This window comes from Geotrypetes seraphini, chromosome 4 (assembly GCF_902459505.1).
Source record: "Geotrypetes seraphini chromosome 4, aGeoSer1.1, whole genome shotgun sequence".
Taxonomy (NCBI): Eukaryota; Metazoa; Chordata; class Amphibia; order Gymnophiona; family Dermophiidae; genus Geotrypetes; species Geotrypetes seraphini.
Window position 1 is genome coordinate 289,599,069 of NC_047087.1, and position 18,061 is coordinate 289,617,129.

Below are 18,061 nucleotides of genomic sequence, written 5' to 3' on the forward strand. Positions count from 1 at the left end.
TTCACTCAGCCACCCCTCATTATATCTCTTCACTTCTCCGACATCAACATTTAAAACTTTAAATGAATATTTTAAGAATATTATTCCTAATTAGGTGTGTTCACTGAAAGTGCCCTACCACTTGATTTGTAATTAAGTCACTATGCACACACTTGGTTCTAAACTACACATGATCTTGTGTCTCCCTACTTCATATACCTATATCAAAAGTACCTCAAAATTGTCCTATTGCTATACTTAGTACCCAAAACACTCTCTAAAGTTAAAAGGGGATAGATTCCGTACAAATGTAAGGAAGTTCTTCTTCACCCAGAGAGTGGTGGAAAACTAGAACGCTCTTCCGGAGGCTGTTATAGGGGGAAACACCCTCCAGGAATTCAAGACAAAGTTAGACAAGTTCCTGCTGAACCGGAACGTATGCAGGTAGGGCTAGTCTCAGTTAGGGCTGGTCTCAGTTAGGGCACTGGTCTTTGACCTAGGGGCCGTCGTGAGAGTGGACTGCTGGGCACGATGGACCACTGGTCTGACCTAGCCTTGGTTAAATCGTCCATCTTACCAGCCAACATTTTTACCTCTGTAGAAGTCTTCATTGCCTCAAAGTCCATCTTCTGTAGCAGTCCCCAAATCGCTGCTAAAGACACCTCACCGGAGGGGATAAGCTCCCCAATGTTGGTCGCCGTCGGCAGAAGCTCATCTGCTCTGGGCGCTTCCCCCATAGGAACTCCGTGTGCAACTTCGGCAACACTTCCCGTTCCTACTGCCAAAGCAGCAGAGTCAGCCAGACAGGGAGGTGGTTCGGTGAACGGAGGCGAAAGTCAGATCTCATTTCCGTGTGGGCTAAAGCCTTTGCTCTCTCCCACCACCGGAGTTATTTCGCCTGGTGTGATGCAGATACCAGGCAACAGCTGCTCAGTCGTCTGCTAACGAACTGGGAGCATCGGCGTCGAGGAAGCTGGCGCCATACTGCTCCCTTTCCTCTTGTGGGGCATTTTTTTAGCGTTTAAAATTCCAAAAGCAGAGAGAGCCCGATCTCAGCGTCTGGTCGATGCCGCCATCTTGGCCCCGCAGTGGCAATTCTTATGTTCATGTTATGCATCAAACACATTTTATTGATGCTGTACTTACAGTGTCTTATCATTTGTCATGCTACTGTGCTCAGTCGCCAAAACATGGTATTCAGTCTTCCATGCAGTACATAAGAATTATCTCACTGTTGTTGAACATCATTCGTAACCTGCTGTTATGTATGTCTGCTGGAACGTGAACATGTAATCATGTTGCTAGCCTTCTACTGTGTATGTAAACCTGTAACCCGTTCTGGGCTCTTTTGGGAGGACGGGCTAGACAATCACTAAATAAATACATTTCTTATAAGGGGTTGAGCAGGGAGGCTACAGGCTCTAGGAGCCTTGGCTCTGATCTCCTTAAGTACCTATTAATGCCTCTTCCCCTTGCTCAAAGGGTTGTCCATCACTAGGATTACCAGATTTTCCTGAAGGAAAATCCAAACCCGTGGCCATGCCCTCCCAGTTCCGCCCCATTCCATCCCTAGCCCCGCCCCTGGATGTCACCACGTTACGTCTGCGCATGCCTCTTCCCGACGCGATTTTGACGGCAAGCTTTTCAAAACCCGGACACAGGGCCAGGTTTTGAAAAGCCGTCCAGGCCCCCGAACATGTCCTCAAAAAGGCAAAACCGGAAATCTGGTAACCCTATCCATCACCCTCTCATGCCTCCCACCTCTCTAGTTCATTCCTCATACTCTGCTGTCCAACTCCAGCTCTGATTGCAGGAGAATAGTGTCTGTGGCACAGAAGGCCATGTGTTTCTCTAATCCATTATTCCTATCTATGGCCTTATTCCCTGTATGCAGTAGAAATCTGCAGAGCAGGGGTAGTCTCTGGGGAATGCAGACAGATGTGGGGCCATGTTCAGAGACCAGCTGCAAAACTTGATCGCATAAGTCAGAAAGAGCTCAAGGCAGGGCCATGTGCAAAACAGATAGTAGCTTAGCAGTAGGGCCCAGCACTGCTGCAAAGGCCCAGGAAATTCAAACAGATCATCCTGAGCTATGAACTAGGTGAGGAGAGATGCTGGTGACAGAAGAGCAGGTCAAAAATCACAAGGCCTGCCACACCATCAGCTGTACTGTCCTTCTGTCAGGTGGGAATGGACTGCCTGGAGGGGAGAGCCGAGAGATAGAAACATAGAAACATAGAAGATGACGGCAGAAAAGGGCTACAGCCCATCAAGTCTGCCCACTCTGCTTACCCACCCCCTGTCTATGCTCTAATGACCCAATTTCCTTATCTTGACCCTCGTAGGGATCCCACATGGGTATCCCATTTATTCTTAAAGTCTGGCACGCAGTCTGCCTCGATCACCTGCACTGGAAGCTTGTTCCAATGATCAACCACTCTCTCTGTGAAGAAATACTTTCTGATGTCGCCATGAAATTTTCCACCCCTGAGTTTGAGCGGGTGCCCTCTTGTGGCCGAGGGTCCCTTGAGAAAGAAAATATCATCTTCCACTTCGACACGTCCCGTGAGGTACTTAAATGTTTCGATCATGTCTCCCCTCTCCCTACGTTCCTCGAGAGTGTAGAGCTGCAATTTGTTCAGTCTCTCTTCATATGAGAGACCCTTGAGTCCTGAGATCATCCTGGTGGTCGTCCGCTGAACCGATTCAATTCTGCGCACATCTTTACTGTAATGTGGCCTCCAGAATTGCACACAACACTCCAGATGAGGTCTCACCATGGCCCTGTACAACGGCATTATGACTTCAGGCTTTCGGCTGACGAAACTTCTATTGATACAACCCAATATCTGCCTTGCCTTAGATGAAGCCTTCTCCACTTGATTGGCAGTTTTCATGTCTGCACTGATGATTACTCCTAAATCTCGTTCTGCTGAAGTCCTAGTTAAAGTTTCTCCGTTCAAGAAGTACGTCCTGCATGGATTTCCGCTTCCGAGGTGCATGACCTTACATTTCTTAGCATTGAAGCCTAGCTGACAGGTTGAGGACCAACTTTCCAATGTAAGCAGGTTCTGCGCCATATAATTCTGTAAACTGCATTCACTTACTATATTACATAGTTTGGCGTCATCGGCGAATAGTATTATTTTACCTTGAAGCCCTTGAGTCAGATCCCCTATGAATATGTTGAAAAGGAGTGGACCCAGGACCGAGCCCTGCGGCACTCCACTGGTCACCTCCGATGTTTTAGAGAGGGTACCATTAACCACCACCCTCTGAAGTCTGCCACTCAGCCAATCATTGACCCATGCAGTTAGTGATATGTGTTGGGGGAAGGACGGGGACACAAATGTAAGCAATGGTCATTAGGCACCGAAGACCCACAGTATGCCACTGCACGATGTAGGGTTGTTGTTTTTTTTTCTACTTTGGAAGATGCTGAGCTTTATTTAAACACTGAGAAGTTATCACAGCACCTACTCTAGAAGTGGCTGCATTCCATCTCCAGCACTGTTATGATTTTCAAGCGTATGGCAGTCCTGTTTGGATGAAAGATGTGACCGTATATAAAACTGGACTATTACTGTGTTGGAAGTGAGTCCCCTGCCGCTTCTCACATATACTCCTCGCCGCTCACCTTGAAGAATAAAAGCCCTCCGTTTCCTTCAAAGAAAACCTTTAGGCCCGAGGCACAGCAAACAGCTGCATGGCATTCTTCCACCAGGTCAGTCCCCCATCTTCTTTCGTTCAAATAAGCACTCTAGTGCTTTACAGTAGACTTTTATTTATATATTTATAACTCTGATTTATCCCCACCTGCCCAGAAAGCTCCAGGCGGTTACATCCACATAAAACATGAAATACAATGTACATAAAACAACACTTTCAAAGACAAACCATTACCAATTCAAAGGCTACAGACTTAGCGTGGGCAGAAGCCATCTCACCACGGTGCACTTTGTAGCTCATCCACACACGGATTTTTACCTCTTATCCGTCTATTACTACTTGTCATTTCTATGAGACATAGTGCTACTAAGATGCACACAGTCCCTGCTCAGAAGAGCTTACAATCTAATTATGACAAAGAGGACAAAATGGGTGAATCGATACACGCTGCTCGGGTAGGAAATTACAAAGGGAGTGATAAGGTCGATAGGGTAGGGGACTAAAGAGAGAATGACAAACAGATGTGGATGCTTTGCAAGGGGGCTGGAGTTAGGATTTGAAAGCAGCTTCAAAAAAAGGTGGGATTTTAGCATGGATTTGAATACTGTCACAGAAGGAGCCTGACAAACTGAGTCAGGCAGTTTGTTCCAGGCATACGGCACAGCAAAGTAGGAGAGATGGAGTCAGGAGTTGGAAGCAGAGGGTAAGGATACCGATAAGAGAGATCTACCCAATGAATGGAGTTCCCAGGACAGAGCATAGCAAGAGATCAGAGGGGAGAGATGCAGGCAGTCCCCGGGTAAAAAACGAGTTACATTTTTAAAGCTGTTCTTAAATTGGATTTGTATGTAACTCAGAACTTGTAGATTTTAAGATTCTTGCTGCTTCCCAGCTCACAAAAGGGCCAACTGTCCCTACCAGGGTCCCCTCTAAGGTACAGAATGTACAACCACACACTGTTCTTAATGTGGCCATGCGTAATTCCTGAATCTGCTACAGGAGAAGTGTAGGAGTCTATGTCTGGCTGGCCCGGAACGTCCTCTCCGACGTCAGAATTGACGTCGGAAAGAAGGCTTCCGGGTTCTAGCAGTTTGCAGCAGAGGAGCAGCGGCGGTGGACCTAAATCGGGCCTGGATGGAGGCTTTTGTATTCCGCGGTAGGGGGGGGGAGGAGGTAGGTAGGCAGGTTTTTGGGGAAGTTGGCAGGTAGGCTGGCTGGCTCTGGGGGAGGGAGGGAGGTAAGCAGGCAGGCTTTGGGGGAGGTAGGCAGGCTGGCTCTGGGGTAGGTAGACAGGCAGACTGGCTTTGGGGAGGTAGGCCGGCAGGCTTTTTGGGAGGGGGTGGGACAAAGGCTGGAAGCAGTGAGGGGACATAGGAAGGAGAGATGAAGGAAGGAGAGAAAACGGCAGAGAAGGGGGGGTTGTAAGTAGAAGAAAGACTAGAGAGATAAAGGCCTGGACCAAAGGGGAAAGACAGGAGGCAGAAGCAGGACTTTGGGAGGTGCAGACAGAGGGGGAGAGCCCCTGAGAAAGAGCAGAGAGAGGCAAGATCATAACAGAGGAGGAAGAGAGAGAAAGGGAGACCTGGAACAAAGGTACAAAGGAGAACTGAGACTGGATCTGGGGGCACTAAGGACATAGGAAGGAGGCACTGGGGGCACTAAGGACATAGGAAGGAGGCGCTGGGGACACTAAGAACATAGGAAGGTTCTGGGGGCACTAAGGACATAGGAAGGAAGGAAGGAGGGAGGGAATAGAAAGGGACAATTGTTGGGCCTGAGTGCAGAAAGAAATGAAAGATAGGATGCACAGTCAGAGGGAAATGCAACCAGAGATTCAAGAAATCACCAGACAGCAAAGGTAGGAAAAATGATTTTATTTTCAATTTAGTGATAAAAATGTGTCAGTTTTGAGAATTTATATCTGCTGTCTATATTTTGCACTATATTTGCCTATTTTTCTATAGTTACTGAGGTGACATCATTGAAAACCCCCCCAAATATAAATAATTAACATTTTCTCTGCGTATAGGGTGCTTTGTGGGTTTTTTTAAAATTTTATGGTTACCATTATAAAATAATAAGATATTGTGTGTACATGAAAAATGAATGGAAGAAATTGGGGGTGGGGCTAGGATGGGACTGGGGGCGGGGCTAGGGTGGGATTGGGGGCGGGACTGAATATTAATAGATGTCCCGTTTTGATGAAAAAAATAAATGGTCACGTTAAGCATGCCCCAACGGGACCCGTTTCGCCCAAAAGGGCTTTTTCAAGGGTTCATAAAGGAGCTCTTTTTCAGCGTCCTTACTCATTTGGGGGGCTAGAGTTGATCTGAAAAAGCCTTTTTGGGCGAAACGGGTCCCATCGGGGCATGCTAGAGACACTGCATTCAAAGGATAAGTAAAAGAAAAACATGTGCTGTGGTTTTGGTTATTATTTCTGAAAAGTAACAGAAGGAAAAACAGCAGTAAACAAATAAGCTACATTTTTTTAAAAAAGGAGGCAATTAGAGAAGCCAAAGCTGGATATTCACACATATTTTGTGTATTGATGTAAATGGCTTTGAAGGCCCTCTTGCCATCCTATAATTGAACCCTGACTAGTGGGGTATGTTGTCGCTGTGATTGTTTCCAGTTTGCCCCACTTCATCATCTTTTGCATGCCTTTAGTGATCCATAACAACATAACCCACCCCAAACCTACTATACCTACATAAAGACGACACCGGAAGGCATAAGGGCTATTGTTGTGATGTACAGGTGGGTGTTGTAAGTTTGGGGTAGGTTTTGGAGGGTTCGCCATACAATATAAGCAGGTTATGGCGAGATGTGTACCTAGGATTTTTTAATGTGACCTTCACTTCAGTACCCCCTAGATTGCCCCTCTGCTCTGCTCAGATGTCTGTGGCCAGTTTGCTAAATATGCTAGCTGCTTGTACGTCTCAATGGCTTGCTTGTGTGCATTTTTCATTTGAATGCTTTTTTATTTTTTATTTTTTTTAAGAAAATGGTAAAAAAAGATAGATGCACTAAGGGTGAACACAACTAGAAATGGTCATTTTCTCTACTGAATTTTTGGACGTTTTCCCCCAAAACGTCCAAACTCAGACTTAGACGTTGTATCAAAAATGCCCTTCCATGTGACCATTAATATTCAGCAGGAGATAGCCAATTATTGCCACTAAATATTTTCATTTACTGGCTATCTCAAGGGTGGGCAACTCCGGTCCTTGAAGGCCAGAATCCAGTCGGGTTTTCAGGATTTCCCCAATGAATATGCATGAGATCTATTTGCATGCACTGCTTTCAATGCATATTCATTGGGGAAATCCTGAAAACCCGACTGGATTGCGGCCCTCAAGGAGGGACTTTGAGTTGAGATCCCTGCTGCCTATCTTTGCTTTGCCCTTGAGGACCGGAATTGCCCACCCCTGGGCTAGCTGTTAATTGGCTGTGGCTAAACGCTATTTAACCATCCAGAAACCATTCCTGGTTGGTTAAAGAGTGCTATATATTGGGGAGATTGTATCTCTGCCTCAACTCAACCCAAATTATACACATATGTGCAGATACGAACAGTGGCGAAGTGAATATAGGAAATGCCCCCCCACGCCCTACTCTCTGCACTGCTGCTCCTTCCCCATCCCCCACGCTACACTCGCACCCTCCCTTCCCCCCGTATCTCCTAATATCTTCGCCAGCGCGAGTAGCTTCTCCAGCCAGCTGCTTGCACCAGTGTTGGTTTTCCCTCTGATGTCACTTCCTGGCCCCATGACCAGGAAGTGATTTCAGAGAGGAGCTAGGTCGGCATGAGCAGCAGACCCAGAGAAGTTGCTCACGCTGGCAAAGATTTAAAGAGGTATGTGTGTGTGGGGGGAATGAGAGTGCGGGCATGGTGGGGCGATGAGGTGCCAGTGCCCCCACCAAGATGGCGCCTGGGGCTCTCCGCCCACCTCCCCTAACTACGTCACTGGATACAAGTTGCTATTTTTTGGCGTACCTTTTTACTTGCATGACTGCAACCGTGCAAAAATTTTAAAAGAGCCATTTTCCACATGGAGAGCACATAACATACTTTATAAAATTATCACTGGAAGTCTGCAAGCTGGTTTTCAAAGGGAAATTGAGTTTGCTTTTAAGAATCCTGCAGCAGAGAATGTCACGGGTAGAAAAGAATATGAGGAAAATGGCTTTGCAGGGACAAAGTATGCATAGTGAGGAATGTACCGTGAAAGTCCCAAAATCCACACTGCTAGGGGATTGGGTCAGTCTGTATTTTCAGATTTTCCAGATTCCCAGGCAGTACTATTAAAATTGAAATTTAAGGAACAAAAAGACGAACAAGTCAGTTTTGTTGGATTTATTCACTAATAAAATCAGAATGCTTCATTTATCAAAATGGGTATATTTATAGGAAAAAATACAAAGAAACTATTATGTCTCATTGAATTAGGCCAGACATGGGCAACTCCGGTCCTCAAAGGCCGGAATCCCATCGGGTTTTCAAGATTTCCCCAATGAATATGCATTGAAAGCAGTGCATGCAAATAGATCTCTTGCATATTCATTGGGGAAATCCTGAAAACCCAATTGGATTCCAGTCCTCGAGGACCAGAGTTGCCCATGTCTGAATTAGACCATATTAGGAGAGTCAAAGAAAACATAAGTATTTTACAGTAAAATTTGTTTTTGAATGTTCATATATTCCTGTTTTTAACATTTGCTATAAAAGTTCCAGCATCAACATCTCTCTCTCTCTTTTTCCCCGAGAGTCCGGATTTTCTCACGGTCTGGATTGCAGTTCTATAGGGTCTGGATTCTCAGATGGCCTAGATTTCTGGCATCAGGATTTTTGGAATTGTACTGTACATTGATTTCAAAATGAAGTTCCTGTGCATGCTTCAGCCTGGCTGCCATAAGCAGTAGAACTAGAGGACATGAATTGAGGTTGCAGGATGGTAGACTTGGAAGTAACATCAGAAGATACTTTTCTTATGGAGAGGCTGGTGGATGCCTGGGATACCCTCCTGCTCGAGGCAGTGAGGACAGCAGCAATGACTGAATTCAAAGCAACGTGGGATAAGCAGAGAAGGTCCTTATACAGAAAGAGCATGGAATCAAAGCCCAACTTAAATGACATTCACACTTCAAATAGAGCATAGAGGGGTATAGAAACATGATGGCAGATAAAGGCCAAATGGCCCATCCAGTCTGTCCATCCGCAGTAATTATTATCTCTTCCTCTCTCTAAGAGATCCCATGTGCCTATCCTAGGCTTTCTTGAATTCAGACACACTCTGTGTCTCCACAACCTCTTCTGGGAGACTTCCACGCATCTCACATCCTTTCTGTAAAAAAGTATTTCCTTAGATTACTCCTGAGCCTATCACCCCTTAACTTCATCCTATGCCCTCTCGTTCCAAAGCTTCCTTTCAAGTGAAAGAGACTCAGCTCTTGCACATTTATGCCACGTAGGTATTTAAACGTCTCTATCGTATCTCCCCTCTCCCGCCTTTCCTCCAAAGTATACATATTGAGATTTTTAAGTCTGTCCCCATACGCCTAATGATGAAGACCATGTACCATTTTAGTAGCCTCCCTCTGGACCGACTCTATCCTTTTTATATAGGGAAGGGGACTTGTATACTGCCTTTTTGTGGTTACACATTCAAAGCAGTTTACATATATTCAGGTACTTATTTTGTACCCAGGGCAATGGAGGATAAAGTGACTTGCCCAGGGTCACAAGGAGCAGTGCTAGGATTTGATCTCACCACCTCAGAATAGAGTGGCAGATACGACTCTCACCATCTTGTTGGGCAAACTGGATGGACCATAGAGGTCTCTTTATCTGCTATCATTTACTATGCTACTATACTTCTCATTTTCAAAGCAGAAGGACACCTCAAAATGAAATCATCCATCTGCTAAAAATGTCCATGAAGCAGGACACGGTACTACTCGAGAGGGTCCAGAGAAGAGTGACTAAAATTATTAAGGGACTGGAGGAGTTGCCGTACAGTGAGAGATTAGAGAAAATGGGCCTCTTTGCCCTTGAAAAGAGGAGACTGAGAGGGGACATGATGAGGGGAATAGACAGTAGATAAAGACAGGTTGTTCACCCTCTCCAAGGTGGAGAGAGCGAGAGGGCACTCTCTAAAGTTGAAAGGGGATAAATTCCGTACAAACGTAAGGAAGTTCTTCTTCACCCAGAGAGTGGTAGAAAACGGAAACACTCTTCCGGAGGCTGTTATAGGGGAAAACACCCTCCAGGGATTCAAGACAACGTTAGACAAGTTCCTGCTGAACCAGAACGTACGCAGGTAGGGCTGGTCTCAGGGCACTGGTCTTTGACCTAAGGGCCGCCGCGTGAGCGGACTGCTGGACACGATGGACCACTGGTCTGACCCAGCAGTGGCAATTCTTGTGTTCTTATGCTTCATACCGCAGTTTGTTTTTATACTGCAGCAAGGGAGTGAGTTTTGGGTGGGACAAGAGAGGGCCCAAAAGTAGGACGTCCAACAGCGATTTTTGAATGGGAAGAAATGTTCATGTCAAAAAGACCTGTTTCAGTTACATCCAAGTTACAAAAAGGTGCTCTGATCGAGCAGCTGACCACCGGAGGGATTAAGGCATGCCCCTACTCTACTACTACTATTTATCATCTCTATAGCGCTGAAATGTCTACGCAACGCTGTACATTTAACATTCAATAGACAGTCTTTGCTCCACAGACCTTAATAATCTAATTTGGACATCTCACGGTTGAGGAGATTCTGGCAGAAGGAATGATACAATGGGTATAGGTGAGTGGGATTTAAGAGGTGAAAGCAGTTTCAAAAAAGTGGGCTTTTAGCTTGGGATTTGAATACTGCAAGAAACGGAGCACGACCCCCTCTTTAATCCTCCAGTGGTTGTCCCCCAAAAGCGAAACCAGAAAGGAAAACCAGGATCTATAACAGTATCAGTTATTATAGGATTAGCCTAGTGGTTAGAGCAGTGGATTGTAAAACCAAGAGATTCAAGTTCAAATCCATTAGGAACAAACCCAGCTAAACAAGCATATCAAGAAATATCTCTCCGTACCTCAAACATTTACCACATCTATTATTTGGAAAGTTTAAAAAATAATAATAATAAATATGTTTTTAGTATTCTTCTAAAAGTCATTACGCTTGGCTCATATAAAAAGGGATCTTTGAGGGATGAAAAAAAATTTAGATAACTTCAAAGGTAAACTGTTTAGACGCATTTGTTATCTTAGGAAAGCACTTGAGGTGCCTCCTTCTACTGTAATTCCCTTTACAAAGGGATATTTCAAAAAGAAATTAGATGTCTTCAGTTAATCCAAAATACCACCATCAAAATCATCACCAACTCAAAGAAATATGACCATGTCTCCCCTTTACTTAAAAATGCCCACTGGCTCCCTATCCCCCCATAGAACCACCTTTAAAATCGCTCTACTTACATTTAAAACGCTTAAATTCAGAGAACCAACATTCATTGATAAGTTGTTCATCCCCCACACTCCAGTCAGAATTCTTAGATCTTCTTCTCAAAACCTACTTTCTGTGCCCACTTTAAAGACCTTTGGCACTCGCCCTACGACCTCCTTCGCTGTTACTGCTCCCCTCATTTGTAACTCTCTACCCCCTTACATCAGGGAGGATGCAAGTCTAGATAAATTTAAAGGAGCACTAAAATATTTAGAGGAACATAATCGAAAGAAACATCTAAGTCTGTTTTTGTCCAAGTCACAAGTCATCCAAAGTAAAAAAATAGCTTAGGACACATGTTTTAAATGGTCTAAGTCACAATGTCCAAGTTCCGTCGATCCTGTGCTGTATAACTTTCGGTTATACATGCTGTACAACTAAGTCTAAGCCGGCCCACGTCCCACCCTCGACACTGCTCCTGAAACACCCCATTTAGCGATGGTCGTTCAGCAGCACTATGAAGGCCTAGGTCGTTAAGAAATATGTCCAAAACCCATTTTTATTATCGGCACTTGGACTTATTTTGACAATATTCGTCCAAGTGCCGACTTAGGCCGGTTTTTGGACTTTTTCTCTTTCGATATGAGCCCCTTATTGTATAGAGATGCCTTTGAACACTGATGCCGGTTTCTATGATCTTAGATTTTTCTTCCTGATCGGATAAAGGTTGCCTGAACGAATCCCTTCCCCTCCTTTTCGTACTCTCTTATTTTCTATCCCTCATTGTAGTTCACCTCCAGTCCTTTTGTACCATGTTAGTCAGTTTTGTCTTTGTCACCATGTAATTTTGTTGACATGTATCCCTTGATTTTATAATATTTTGTATAATCGCTTAGGGGCTCATAATTGAAAGATACAGAGATAGGAACCTCATTACACTGATTTTAAAAAATTTATAAACTTTTCACGAACACCCAATGAAAGACCACCTCTTCTTATTTGACTCACATAATATTGTAATTGCATATATCCATACAATGACCCTGGCCCACTTCCAACGGTTAAGGATAGTTCTGGAAATCTCCTCAACCTCCCAGACTCATTCAAAATCTGAGCAATAAGCCTAACCCCTTTATTTGGTCAGGATCTAAAAATGACATTATTCATACCCGTGGTAAAATCTCCATTTCCCTGAATAGGCAAAAATATCTGTAACAAACTGATGATACTCCCATAATTTCAATAATTTATTCCATACAGATCTTAATGGAATCAAAATTGAATTACCTATTGGATAATCTGGTAATCTTGAACTCAGCACTTGAATTAAAAACAATAAATGATATGTACTTTAAGCTATAAGACTGAAGGCTAGTGAGGTAGTGTCCATTCAGGTACAGCAGGTATTTTTCTGTTCCTGGAGGGATCACACTTATTAAAAAAAAAAAAGAGTTACAGTAAGATTTGAATCTGTGTCCCTTTTTTTAAAAAATCTTTATTGATTTTCAAACTTTGACAGTGCAATACAATTAATTGAACATAAAATACTGCATAGAACGCACTATTAACCACATAAAACAATCATTTTCTCCCACCCTCCTCCCAGTTATTAATACAAAATGACATATGATGTGATTACAATATTATAATTAAGTAATTTTAATCCTCAAAATACATTTCCCTCCCCCCACCCACCCTCCCTGGATGTGTAAGGAAATCTAAGAAAAGGAGAGATATATGACCCTTATTGCGAGGTAACAAATGTATTCAATGGGCTCCACACTTTATTAAATGAACTACTAAACCCCATACATTCCGCATTCATTCTCTCATATTTATATGTGGTACACACATTTGCCCACCAAAATATGTCATTTATTCTGTCGTGGCTCTTCCAGTTACGTGTGACCATTTGGATGGCTATTCCCGTCATGATCAAGAAATTATCCAAAGTAGGCTTAACGTGCAGTAACGTAGCACAAATTAGGGCTTCATAAGTTAAGGGAATAGATGACTCAAGAATAAGATTTATTTGTCCCCAAATTGACCTCCAGAAATTAAGTATCAATGGACAAAAATATAACAGATGATCCAAAGTCCCTATATTAATATGACAAAATGCCAGCATCTATTAGACTTAGAACTTTCCAAAACGTCCTATGTAATAAAAATAACCATCTGTGTCGCTTGAATTACAGTCGACTGCAGCCAACCGCTAGTTTACTCCTCCGTTTTGCAAGGATGTCTGTGTAGCCGTTTTCATAAGGATGCTGCTAATGCCTTACCGCCCTCATCTCCAACTCCCCCCCCCCCTGTCAAATGTTCAGGAAGTCAATCAAAACCTACCTTTTTGACAAATTCCTCTAACTTCTCCCCCCCTTTTGCCTTGCCTCCTTCTCTGACCTCGACATACCTCCAGACTCTTCGACTCCTCCAATCTTGTTAGCTTAACAAAACGGATCACTCAATCTAACTAATCCTGTCTTCGTTACTCCTCACACTAATTGCCTCTGCCCTGCCATATCGATCTTCGCTGTATGTAACACCGCTGTATGTAACACCGCGGTATGTAACTTGCAGTAAATGTAACTTCAATGTAATTGTAACTTTGCTGTAAAAATAACTTCGCTGTAAATGTACAGTCTCTTCATCTGTTAACCGCATAGAACTTCCATGGTATTGCGGTATACAAGAATAAAGTTATTATTATTATTATTATTATTAAACACACACCCGTGTTCCACATTTACAATTTTATCCCCCCCCCCCCCACTTATGAAGCCACATTAGGCTATTTTTTTTATCACCAGCCGCTCCTATGAGCGGTGGAGCTAATACTGCCACAGCCAGCGATAAAAAAGCCTAACGCAGCTTCGTAAAAACAGCCCTGAATGTTTCAGTTTGTAAAATGTTTGTTCAGGATGGACGTCTCCAGTGTAAGAATGTCCTTCTCACATATTTTGAAAAGGAAATTTTGGCATTTTTTTTTTTCCTGTCCTAAAATGGCTGCAAGCTGGATGGGTTTTTGGGACGTTTTGTGTCGGATTTTTTTTTTTTTGGCACTTAAGACGTCCTTTTGAAAATGCCCATGCATGTTACTATGTAACCCCACCCCTCAGCACTCATCCTTTTCCCCAAATGTTGGGAGCCTATTTTCAAATGGGGTTTTTTTTTCCCACAGTTACACACCAAAGTTTGAAACAAGAACTATGGACCGTATTTATTTTAAATATTTATATGCCACCTATCAAGGTTGTCTAAGTGGTTTAAAATCAAGCATTTTCCCCTATCTGTCCTGGTTGTCTCACAATCTATCTACCTGGGACAATGGAGAATTGAGTGACTTACCCAGGGTCACAAAGAGCAGTGCGGGATTTGAACCCACAACCACTAGTGACTAGGCTACTCCCTCCTCCGAGCACTGGAACTCTTCAGGGCGGAGCCCTACTTAATAACTCTCTTAAAAGGAGAACATAGCTAGACACAGCAGAATATGAAACAGAATGGAATGGCTGGATACTATCTACTCAAGCAACAGGAAATACAAATAACCAAGAAACTCTACAAATATTTGAAACATTCTATGTCACTGGTAGAAACCCCCTACTATAAAAAATCTTTTACAAAGCAAACACCTAAGGAGTGAAAAACCATACCAAGTGATTGTGGCCCGAAGGAATGATTCTAAAATTTGATTTTAACGCTTATCAGCATTTCTAAGCATCGTACAATGATTAAAAACGTGGGGCACAATTAAAATACTTACAAACTTTTGATTATCGCTGCAGGACGACTAAGGGTTTCCTTTTACGAAGCCGCGTTAGCGGCTTTATTGCACGTACCTTTTTAGCGCGGGCTAACCCCTGCGCTAGCTGAAAAACCTCCGCCTGCTCAAGAGGAGGCAGTAGCGGCTAAAGCGGCCGGCAAATTAGCGCGTGCTAATACGTGCGTTAACCTGCTATCACGGCTTTGTAAAAGGAGCCCTAAGGGCCTGTTTTACAAAGCCGCACTAGTGGCTGCAGCGCGGTAACGACCCTGAAGCCCATAGAGATTTAAAGGGCTTTGGGGCCGTTGTTGCGCGGCTTTGTAAAACAGGCCCTAAGTTTGATCGGCCCACATCCCGCCCACCTCCTGCCCTAACCACTGCTCGAAAAATGCCCTTTTCACTCTGGACGCACAGCAGCAGTCAAAAGGCCTACTAAGATGCCTTTAGATATGTCTAAACCCTGTTTTGATTATCAGCAGTTGGACGACCTGTCTTTTTGATCATCCAATGCCGATTTAGGCGGGTTTTAGACATATTTTTGCTTCGATTTACGTACCTCTTCCTATACTTTAAGCTATAAAACTGAAGGCCTGGATTAAAAAAAATTTGGGGATATAAAAAAAAAAGAAAAAAAAAAAAGGAAAAACTGAAAATTGTCTCACCTGGTCCTATACAAAATCCTGCAATAATCCCAATGGCACAGGTAGCGCTAACGTAGTTCATCCACGGCACTTGCTTCTGAGAGAAAAGAAAGCCAAGACAGTTATCAACGTGAGCTGCAATATTCATGGCATAACCATAATCACTAGAGTAGGAATAATAATAATAATTTTATTCTTATATACCACCAAAGCCATAAAAGTTCGAGGCGGTTTACAATAAGAAGTACTGGACAATCAGTGAAAACCAATACAAATCATCAGAAATACATACAGGAAGATTAAAAAAATTAAAACAATGAATCCTTAGGTTACAAATTGATTAAACAACTGCGTTTTTACTAATTTTCTAAAAATAAATGGGTCCTTTTATCAAGCTGCGGTAAGGGTTTAATGCGCGTAATACCGCGCGTTAAAGCGCCTGCCGCGCTAGCCACTAATGCTTGCATTGAGCAGGCGTTAAAGTTTATTAGGATTTTATATACCGCCTATCAAGGTTATCTAAGCGGTTTTTACAATCAGGTACTCAAGCATTTTCCCTATCTGTCCTGGTGGGCTCACAATCTATCTAACGTATCTATCTGGGGCTGTGGAGGATTAAGTGACTTGCCCAGGGTCACAAGGAGCAGCGCGGGGTTTTGAACCCACAACCCCAGAGTGCTGAGGCTGTAGATCCAACCACTGCGCCACACACTCCTCCTAGTTTTTTAGCCGGCCGCGGGGCTTGATAAAAGGAGCCCAAAGTAAGATGGAGCATGCAAAAAAATATTCCCCAGCCAGTCATTCATTTTACCTGCCCGAAAAGCAAGAGTTCTATCCGGAAATATTTTAAAACGACAAGCATTTATTGTTGGGTAAGCAAACATGGATTCTGCGTGTAGGCCTATTAAAACGGTCTAAAAAAAAAAAAAAAGAGAGAGACCAGATACGCAGGAGCCATTCCAAATACAGGAAAATTTAAACAGAGCGCTTGCCTCCATCGGTAACCAGTGTAGTTTTTGATAATAGGGAGTAATAGGTTCCCATTTTTTCAAACCTAAAATCAGCCGAACTGCTGAATTTTGAATAACTCAAAGTCATTTTAGGGTTTTCTTGTATCTTCCCAAATAAATAATATTGCAATAGTCAAGCATACTTGAGATGGAAGACTGAACTAGCAAATGAAATTATACTACATCAAAATATTTTTTAATGGTTCGGAGTTTCCATAAGACCGAGAAACATTTTCTGACTAGAAATCCGAAGTGTGCTGATCTTTCAAATATCAGTTTGAAGGAATATCTATGGGAAAAAAAAAATTCCCACCTTTTCAAACTAGCTATCGAAAGGGTCAGATGTACAAAGCCTTTTCCCCATTGATACAAAATAGGAAAATCCCTTTGGTCCATCTGGTATTGATTTGATCTAATTTTGAATTGAAGGAACCAAGAAAGACATGGCAGTACTCGAGGGAGTACAGAGGAGGGCGACTAAGCTGATAAAAGGTATGGAAAATTTTCCATACGCTGACAGGTTAAAAATGCTGGGGCTGTTCTCCCTGGAGAAGAGGAGACTTAGAGGGGACATGATAGAAACCTTCAAAATCCTTAAGGGCATAGAGAAAGTGAATAAGAACAAATTCTTCAAACTGTGGGGAGCCACTAGCACTAGGGGTCACTCGGAGAAATTGAAAGGGGACAGGTTTAGAACAAATGCTAGAAAATTCTTTTTTACGCAGAGGGTGGTGGACACATGGAACGCGCTTCCGGAGGAAGTGATAGGCCAGAACTCTGTACAGGGGTTCAAGAAGGGTTTGGATAGGTTCCTGGAGGATAAAGGGATAGAGGGGTAGAGATAGAACTTGAGGTAGGTTATAAAGGTGGTCAGAAACCACTTCACAGGTCGCGGACCTGATGGGCCGCCGCGGGAGCGGACCGCTGGGCGAGATGGACCTCGGTCTGACCCAGTGGAGGCAACTTCTTATGTTCTTATGTTCTTAATAAGGGCGGATTCTGTAAACAGTGCCGCTATCGGCAGCTGCCGACCATGTGTCAATCACACAACAGCGCCGTGGCTACGCGGAAAGGTAGGCGTCGGTAACGTAGGCCAGGGTTTTAAAGGCCTACATTTCCAGCACCTGCCTTTCACGAGAATTGCGCCTACAGAGGCACCTTATGATACCTTTCTGGTGTTAACAAAGCCTACGCTGTTATTGCTGTAGCAGGAGGTAGGGGCTTGAAGAGAGGAAGAAATGAGGGGAGGGGATAGAATTTGGTGCTAGCAGCTAGGTTGCAGTGGAGAGAAAGATTAAATGCATGGTTGACCTTCAGATGATCCTGTTTGTACCTCCGAGCATCATATCAGGCTTCCAGATGCATGTAAACATTGCCTGGACTAGGTAATGGGAAGTTTTCTATGTGCAGCATACTTGGGAGGAAATAGCAACTAAAGAATAACACGAGAACAAATTTGTCCCCGTCTCCACAGGAACTCAGTTCCCGTCCCCGTGAGCTGTCCCTGTCCTATGCCTGTGAGCTCTGTCTTCTCTGCCTTAACTACATAAGCCTCAAACA

At 43.6% G+C, this 18,061-nt stretch overlaps 1 protein-coding gene across 1 annotated transcript in view; it reads right to left on the reverse strand.

Moving 5' to 3' along the window:
* LOC117359760 (solute carrier family 2, facilitated glucose transporter member 5-like) overlaps positions 1 to 18,061 on the reverse strand; it is a 196,937-nt gene that overhangs the window by 41,670 nt on the left and 137,206 nt on the right. Inside the window, exon 11 of the mRNA XM_033942979.1 lies at positions 15,513 to 15,588. Within this exon, the coding sequence (XP_033798870.1) occupies positions 15,513 to 15,588 (76 nt within the window). The remainder of the gene's footprint in view (positions 1 to 15,512; positions 15,589 to 18,061) is intronic.